General features: G+C 39.7%; 1 protein-coding gene across 2 annotated transcripts; it reads left to right on the top strand.

The window, feature by feature from the left end:
- Positions 1-2,349: 2,349 nt before the first annotated feature.
- si:ch211-222n4.2 (uncharacterized protein LOC101885505 homolog) lies at positions 2,350-9,108 on the top strand. 2 transcript variants are annotated; one of them, XM_037751958.1, is made up of 7 exons: positions 2,350-2,874; positions 5,125-5,172; positions 5,279-5,396; positions 6,803-6,998; positions 7,259-7,359; positions 7,467-7,526; positions 7,996-9,103. In XM_037751958.1, exons 1-7 carry the CDS (start codon positions 2,550-2,552, stop codon positions 8,120-8,122), a joined length of 975 nt encoding a protein of 324 aa, XP_037607886.1. In that variant the 5' UTR covers positions 2,350-2,549; the 3' UTR covers positions 8,123-9,103. The 2 variants fall into 2 exon arrangements, with proteins under 2 accessions (XP_037607886.1, XP_037607888.1); XM_037751960.1 differs by lacking the exons at positions 7,259-7,359; positions 7,467-7,526 and having other exon boundaries at positions 7,996-9,108.
- The last annotated feature ends 23 nt before the right edge of the window (positions 9,109-9,131 follow it).

Here is a 9,131-nt window from a genome sequence, read left to right as displayed (position 1 = left end):
GTTTGTGCAGAAATAAATGCTGCAGCTCCTCCAGACCAACAGAGGTTTCCCGTGTCTGGTGAAGTGAAGGGGCACCGCAGCGAGAAACGTTATCGTCTCCGACCGGGTGCCGGTGTCTTCCCTGTTTCCTTCGACCGCGGTCGGGAGACTGAGGCAGGAAAAGCCAACACTAGGATCAGCATTGATTCATGGAGAGACCTTCGTCTGGTCAGCTAACATTACTGCCAAGCAGGTGAAATATGGTGATATTGTGGTTTTAGCTGACGTGTGTCACCTCAATGTTTTGAGCGATGCTCGATCATGTCTATGTAGAGCAAGCGCGAGCCCGACGCTGACTTTCGTTGACTTAACGGCCACAGGTGTCGCTTTTAACAAGCATTTCTGATTCTTACAAACAGTCCCTTTAAACATACTGTTGTGTTTTGTTTCCCCACATTCCTTGAAGCCACTGGTTGCCATTAATTACAGTTCTCTGTTGCATTTTCATTGAACAAATGCAATATATCGACACGGTTGACCATAATATATTACTAGACCGACTGGAAAACTGGGTGGGTATTTCTGGCATAGCACTCAGCTGGTTTAAATCCTACCTAAAAGACAGGGACTTCTTTGTGTCTATAGGTAATTGCAAATCTGAGCTGAACAAAATCACATGCAGAGTTCCCCAAGGCTCCATCTTGGGGCCTCTTTTGTTTAACATCTACATGCTCCCACTGGGTCAGATTTTTGAGAACAACAAAATAAATTACCATAACTATGCAGACGACACACAAATTTACATAACTCTATCACCAGGAGACTACAGTCCAATACAAGCACTGAGTGAGTGCATTGAACAAGTCAATAATTGGATGTGCCAGAATTTTCTTCAGCTGAACAAAGACAAAACTGAGGTTGTAGTTTTTGGAGCCAAAAAAGAAAGATTAAAGGTTAGTGCTCACCTACAATCTGTGATGTTAAAAAGCTCAGACCAAGCCAGAAACCTTGGTGTAGTCATGGACTCAGACCTGAGCTTTAACAGCCATATTAAGACAATTACAAAGACAGCCTTCTATCACCTGAAGAATATAAGAAGAATTAGAGGACTGATGTCTCAGCAGGATTTGGAAAAACTAGTACATGCATTTATCTTCAGCCGACTTGACTACTGTAACGGCGTCTTTACCGGTCTTCCTAAAAAATCGATCAGACAGCTGCAGCTGATTCAGAACGCTGCTGCTAGAGTCCTCACTAAGACCAAGAAAGTGGATCACATCAGTCCAGTTCTGAAGTCTCTACACTGGCTGCCTGTCTCTCAGAGAATTGATTTCAAAATACTGCTGCTGGTTTACAAAGCACTAAATGGTTTAGGGCCAAAATACATTTCTGATCTTCTGCTGTGTTATGAACCATCCAGACCTCTCAGGTCATCTGGATCAGGTCTGCTTAGTGTCCCCAGAGTCAGAACTAAACATGCAGAAGCAGCATTCAGTTTTTATGCACCAAATATCTGGAACAAGCTCCCAGAAACCTGCAGGACCGCTCCAACTCTCACTTCTTTTAAAACAAAGCTTAAAACTTTCCTGTTTGCGGGTGCCTTTCATTCTGACACTGCACTATAACTTTTACTCTTTTGAGTTTTATGCAATTTTAGCTTCTATCCTAGCTTTTATTTTTAGCTTGTTTTTATTTTCTAATCTTTAATGTTTTAATGTTTTTATGTTTTTATAACTGTTTTAATTATTTCTTAATGTTCTTTTGCATTTTGTCGCAATGTTCTTGAATGTTTCTGTAAAGCACTTTGAATTGCCCTGTTGTTGAAATGTGCTATACAAATAAAGCTGCCTTGCCTTGCCTTGCCTATACTGTATATCAACACATTATACAATAATGCAAGTGAGTACAACACCTGTGGTTATTGGGGTGGTATCTCGTTATCCCTAATAGTCATGTTTTAATTGTGAAACTAAACTGAATATGGTGGACGAGTGAGGAAAAAGTGCCGAGCAATAATAGATTTTAACGGGTCAAAGATGGGCACAGTTCATGGTATATTTGTGTAGGTATATGGAGCCTGTGTTGGATGCCCTTTTCCTGCCTTTTGGTGGGAGATGTTGTGGATGAGGAAATGGAGTGATTTAATATGACATTTGTGCTTTTCCCTGTATTTATAAAAAATAAATTGAATTGAATTGAATTGAATTGAATTGAATTGAAACTACTAAAAAATAATTGTCATATTGCCCCTAACAAGCTCCACCAATCAAACAGCTATGTTTAAGTGCGTCACTCACACTGCAGCCAATCATAAGCCAGGGAAGGTGGGACTTTACGGCAGCTTGTTGGTTGTCCTGGCAACGCTGTGTGTGTGCGTGAGTGGAGCGCATGTCAATTGAGTGCAAAAGGGTGAACTTCCTCGAGCTGTTTACAGGCAACAGACTTTAGTAAACGACCTGGTAGTTAACTGGCTCTTGTAGGATAACAATGTAAGTTAACCTGCACCACATATATATATAATGGTAAGAGAATGAGGTTAGAATGGGTCGTTTCGTTTAGCTGAAAAAGCAATGTCGAGTCATAACCTTCCACCTCTGCGGCATTTGCCTCAATGGACTCGAGTCGGGCGCCTCGGGAAGCCTTGTTGCTCTCCGCGGCGTTTACCGGCACCGGAGAACCAGCTGCAGCCGCTGCCTGTCGCCCCTCCGCCGGCGGACAGAGGAGGAGTGTGGAGAGCCGCAGCAGAGGTGTCCTCCTCCTCCCGTCACAGCAACAACATCATGGACCACCGCGTCGCTTCAATGGAGAGGAATATCCAGTTCCTGCAGCTGCAACACAAGGACACTCTGGAGAAGCTCCATGCGGAGATAGACTATCTCAGACGGGAGAATAAAGGTATAAAAATGCCATTATTGTCAGAGAATGAACGTCGTTTCTACCCAGTAGTACATGCTTTGACTAAATTAATGTGTTACCTAATAATTCGGGGTAATCATAAGTAATTAATAGCCTGTTTGTTGACAATTGGATTAGAGAGCAATACAAAAGTGCATGCTGCTTTGCTGTCATGCCATGCTGATATCAAAAAGTGAATAATTAGGTAAGTTCAAAACTGTGGCTAGTTACAAAGGGCTTTGCAGAAAGGAGAAATTGGAGAAAAAAAGGAAAAACATAGAAATAAAAGAGATTAATAAGACAATTTCAGAATCAGAATGGTGTTTATTGCCAGGTGTAAGAGGTATACACTAGGAATTTGCTTTGGTTTTGTTGGTGCAAATGAGCAGTATAATAACAAAAGAATAGATACAAATTGAAATTCTACCAATATACAATATAAGCTATAAACAAAGATAAACATGACACCAGCAATATTTCACTGGGGTGATTTGGGGTAATCATAAATTATTCATAGCTCTGTTTGTTGACAGTTGAATTAGAGACCAGTAAAAAAGTTCATGCTGCTTTGCTGCCATGCCATGCTGATATCAAAAAGTAAACTAAAAGTAAATAATTAAGTAAGTTCAAAACTGTAGCTGGTTACAAAGTGCTTTGCTTAGAAGGGGGAAAAAAGGAAAAACATAGAAATAAAAGAGACTAATAAGTCAAGTCAAGTCAAGTCAAATGTATTTCTATAGCACATTTAAAACAACATGAGCTGACCAAAGTGCTTTACAGACATAGGCAGAATAAAAACAGGTCAACAGAGCAGACAACAAAATCACACACATCCACAGACAGAGACCAAGATAAAATCCAAGAGTAAAAGACTGTTATAATGAGCATTATAAAAGGCCAATTAGTCATCACAATTCAAGTACATTCAAAAGCCAAAGAAAAGAGATGGGTCTTGAGCTGTGCTTTGAAAGACTCTGTAGAGGGAGCAGATCTGATGTGGAGAGGCAGTTTGTTCCACAGACTAGGGACTAATAAGATAATTTATATAAATAAGAACACAATACAGTATATAAAAGTTTACAAGCTCTTACATAATGTGCTCTAATTTGGCCTCTCACTTTGCAGTAGGGTTAAGGTTGAGGAGGAAAACAGCAAAGAATGGTTAGTGATCAATATTAGGGATGCACCGATACCGATACTGGATCGAATATCGGGCCGATACTGACTCAAATAGCTGGATCGGATATCAGTGACAATGGGGCCGATCTATTCCATTCAATTTTTATGTGTATATTCTCTATACATTATATACTGGAATTTTATTTCCTGTTTAAGTTTCAAACCAATTTGTTGCTGCGTGAAAAAGGTTTACAGTTGAATTGTAATTCCTGTCAATTTCGACGTTTTTGACCAAGTTGCTGGTGCGAGATTTATTATTTTAATAATAAAAAAACAATTAAATACATTTATATCTATGTATTTATTTGTTACATTTTGTTTTTACAAAGTTAGGAAAGCGATGTTTAAGTCAAGCCTGACGTTGCCTTACACATAAAGGAATGATCACAGCTCACAGCTTATTATTAAACACTGGTATCGGATCGGTACTCTGTATTGGCCGATACCCAAAGCTCAGGTATCGGTATCGGGACTGAAAAAGTTGGATCGGTGCATCCCTAATTATGTTTCATAGAAAGATGTAGTCCCTTATTGTTCCTAAGAAGAAATTGCAGTGTTATGGTGTTCATCAAATATCAGCTACTTTATGGACACATGGTCCTGAAAGGTAACCAATTCATCATAAGAATCAATATAACTATTTCCCATTTACATGGGTTGAACTCAGTAACCTTTTGTCCTGTCCACAGCACACCCTTTATGTAATGAATTTCATTTAAAGTAAGTTAATGACAAAGACCTGACTGTCTCTTGATGATAAGGTGCTGAAAAGAGAGACATTCAATCTAGGTACCGTGGTCGCATAGCAACTCCAGGGTTTTGATGGTCTCTCAGTGGGAGGTGGACAGAGATCCAGTGTCACTTTACTGAACAAGTCACATGCTGTTCCACATAAATGCATCTCACCACCCGCCAGGAGACTCCCAGTCATCTGTCTGCGCGCCGTCACAGCGGTCGAGGCCCCCATGGAAACATGGGCCGTTTGTCGGGACTGTGTTACAATATTGTGCCTCTCATGGGCCTCCCTACAGTATGTTGCACACTGAATTTCTCTCAATATGGATGTTGCAGAGTTGCAGTATAAGCTGATAATGGAGCCTCCCAAGTCGAGTAGAAAAGGTAAGATGTAATCCTTGGTTTTACTGACGTATTTTGTTTCGTCCTAAATCTCTGACAGCAGTTAACAATTTCTAACTATTTTAGTCTCGGGTCCTCTTTCTTCTAGGAATGTCACGCAGTCGGCGAGGCGTCCGACCACCCACTCAGGGAAGTGATGCCCATACGGGACTCTACCTGGAGGAGCTGCTGCAGGACACGCGACCCGCACAGGACCAAGCACTAAGGTGAATTTCCATCCTGCTACATCTGGTTCTTATTCAGTACTTCACCTGCCTACCTACCTCAATACTGATGTAGTGGGATTAGACTTTAGGGATGACTTTAGAAGATGTCCACAAAGAATTGAGAGACAAACATGGATACGATGACAAAGCACTTAGCAGGCATTCTTTGTTAATTTCACGCAGCTAGGATAGTCCGATAAGCTCAGATATTTGTGTCACGCAGCCATTAAGACATTAAGAAAACACTCATTTAAGTAGTGTTGTGATTTTTACAAAAAAATTCAAACAATATCTCATCCCACAATATTGCTGTTCATCTCTGGATGTATTGTTCCAGCTCTAAATGAGAGTATAGCAAAGCACTGATAAGAAAAGACATGTTGGTTAATACATGTTGATGAGATGAGACAAAATAAAGCAACATTATTAAGCACATTTTAGGTGAAACATACTGTGCAATACTGAATAATATAAAGCAGCACATAAAGCAAGTGAGATGTACGATGACATAAAGGAGAACATTAATCACACTAAGAAGATGTGAAACACACTATTCACCACATGCAGTGGTATACCACAGCTACAGCGTGTGAAGAAGCCAAAGACAGGTTCACAAAGTGGTGTGGAGCATATGGTTTTAATACTGACAGATATGACTGTTTTAAATGTTAAATCGAAAGTAGATGGCCCGGTGTGTGTATAATTCTTTGTCAGTCCAGGTCACAGTCCAGTCTCGTAGCTCCTCTGGTTATATGGTATGGGTGTCTTCTTACTCAAACAAAAGAGGCATACGGAAGGGCCAATCCCATGTATCATTTTATATTAAAAAAAAAGATACTGTAGATTATTATTTGAATGCTTAATCGCCATCGGGTTTTCCCAGCTCACAAAGTTATATTTGTTTTAAGAATTTCTTATCTAGGGTTTTTAGCATGTGCTTATGCAAAGACCCAACCGATTTTACTGCAGTGCAGTTGGCCTGCAGCCTCTTTATGAAACAGTCGTGCAAAGAGATGCCGTGTATAATTAGATTTGAACATTTCCTCTGTGGCTTGAAGAAAATGTGAAATTTCACAATCTTTTTTAAGTGCAAAATAGACGTTGTTTATTATATTGTACTGCTGTTTAAAATTGACAAGTGTCCCCTTAGTGAAATTCATGTCGTAGGTTGAGCAGGATTACATTGCAAGTTCCTAAACTCACCAGAGTTCATAACCTCACGGAGCCATGAAAGACATATTGCACATCCGGTCTTGTCGTACAAACAAGGCCCCAATAAATCGATTTGAGTCTTGATCTGTATACCCAGTAGGTGTAGCAACTAGGCGTTTACAACCAAAAACTGCCTTTCAACAGTTTGTATGTTACCATTCATTTATATTATCTCACTGACTACTGGGGAGCAGCATGGGAGAGGGCAGCGAAATGCTGGGATCTGCCAGGCAGGACCGTGGCCCAGAGGTGAAGGGGGGCCTCATCACCTCATTACAGCCTCTACGAATTCACAGCAATCCCTCCCATCCACCACGGGCTCCCACACTACAGGAGTGTGAGGTCATCATTCGGCAGCTCTACAATGCTAACAGCTTACAGTCTCAGGAAGTAAGTGCTTCATCATAAGACAAATTTGCTTTCCAGCAATTGTTTTTATTGTTTTTATAGAGCATTTCACAGTATACATGAACATTGCAAATGTATCTAGCTTTATTTCCTGTTGCAGTGTATGTGAATGACATCAACTGACAGGAAGTAAACATTGACTCAACCTGCTGACTGGCAATGACATTCTGTTGAAACGATCTTTAGATATATTTCTGTGGAAATATTTCATGACTTTATGACAACTAGATTGTGTCGTCTAGATTATACGTGTGAAGGCATTGCTGAGAGATATCGTTTTGAGCAAGAAAATCACCCCGGAAAACTACATTCTGACCAAGGCCTACCTTGTCGATGGTACCCGGTAAAGTGATAAAATATTATCATTTATACCAATATACCTTTTATAGTATTCCTTGATAAAAACTGGCACAGTTGTGATATGGGTTTCTTTTTTTATGTACTTCTCAGCAAATCTTCAGAAGAAAAGAAATTTCCAAAACTTGGAATTCAGACATTTCCGGAAAAAACGTACGTAAATCGTGTCTCTCCCTGTGATTTGTAACAGATTGCTCAAACCTCTATAATATCAAAGGGTACAGAAGCACATAGACAAAACTCCTGTGTTTTTTTTAACAACAGCCGCTGCTGCCATTTTGGACTGAAAACGTTTATTATATTTATAGTATTTTATTGTTCAACACAGGCCATAGAGTAGAAATAATTTTGTTTTACTTTTGTACAGCAATTTTTAGGCGGATGTTTTACTGGCATCCTAGTCGCTTTCAATTTAAAAATGGCGGAAGCGTAGCTTTGCTGCTGGGCGCTGATGTCGCAATGGAACAAACAATTGACTTTCACTTCTTGGCAATATACGTTCTTTTATAATATTGGCATTTACTGCCTCTTGTAACCAATACAGAGACTTTTCCCGATGCTACTCATGTCAAAAAAAACATCTTGGCCCCTCTCAGTTATATCTACATACTTCCTTTCCCAGGTGTGGACCCTCTCAGTCTGGGGTGGTCCTCCCAGCCCTGAAACAGAGCCTCAGCTCCACCATAGCAGAGAGACAGAGGAGGACCCGTGCTGTGCAGAGAGACCGTTTCAAAAGGACGGTGCAGTGACACGATCAAAACAGGTTGTTCTGAAAAACCTTAGTCACAAAAACTCTGTGTACAGTTACAGATATCTGTATGAAGTATTTATGTCCTATGATTCAATGTTTTTTTGTTGTTTTTTTTAAAGATGACTATAATGAGTACAGAAATGTACTCAAGGACAGATAATGTGAAAAGGTCTATTGACATAAAAGCTTTTAATTTTGCACACAAAATGAAGAGGAAAGAATGCCTCAAATCCAGCTTTGCACTGGGAATGGTAAACTTATTTATTTTTTACCAAACAATGCATTTTAAGACATTTGAACTATTAAAGTTATTAAACTTAACACTGGCTGCTTATTTTCACCAAAGTGAGTCAGATTTGAGTGAGTATTAGTTTAGTTGTCACTGCATAGTTATTGTAATTCTGCCAAAATGATGGTGGAATTGTTGCATTTCATATAAATATATAACTAATCACTTGTTACTGTTAAAACCGCAAAGTAATCATAACTTTCATCAGTGCAAACGACCAAAGTTAAGCCTCTAAAAGCACATGCAATAAATAAGACAGAACAAACTACCAGGCTTATTTCTCAAGCACATTTTTTATTTACATGTCATGCTTTAACTTGCCAGTTTGTCACCAACCTACAGTACAACAAAGCACAACAATGAAAAACTCTATTAAATTGTCTTAACACAAAATAGCCCTTTCCTGTTTTTTCTCCAAGACTCGTGCCTCTTCCTGTTCTTGACAATTCATGTGAACATTTATCAGCGAGATGGTATACAGCTGTGGGAGAGTCAACAAATTTAAAAAGCACCTTGCCTAATTTCACAACATGAAATCGAAACATAGCTTATAGTTGTGCAACAACGTGGGGCAGGTTAAGAACTGCACGCAGCCAGGCGGGGCAGACAGTTCCCAGCACGAATCTGGCTTAAGATACTCCACGTCTAGAACCTTTTAGGAGGAAATTCATAATGATTATACAGCAATCTGGCGTGTTAATCTTGAGATGGAAGTCAC

This window comes from Sebastes umbrosus, chromosome 19 (assembly GCF_015220745.1).
Source record: "Sebastes umbrosus isolate fSebUmb1 chromosome 19, fSebUmb1.pri, whole genome shotgun sequence".
In the NCBI taxonomy this organism is placed as follows: Eukaryota; Metazoa; Chordata; class Actinopteri; order Perciformes; family Sebastidae; genus Sebastes; species Sebastes umbrosus.
Note: the sequence above shows the minus strand (reverse complement) of the source record. Positions and strands in the feature narration are given on the sequence as shown.

Bases quoted from the DNA above. Each gene is read 5' to 3' on its own strand.
- si:ch211-222n4.2 (XM_037751958.1), top strand. From the start codon at position 2,550: ATGTCGAGTCATAACCTTCCACCTCTGCGGCATTTGCCTCAATGGACT. The intron at 5,173-5,278 runs GTAAGATGTAAT...TCTTTCTTCTAG, and splicing joins TCCCAAGTCGAGTAGAAAAG to GAATGTCACGCAGTCGGCGA. The intron at 5,397-6,802 runs GTGAATTTCCAT...ACTGGGGAGCAG, and splicing joins GCACAGGACCAAGCACTAAG to CATGGGAGAGGGCAGCGAAA.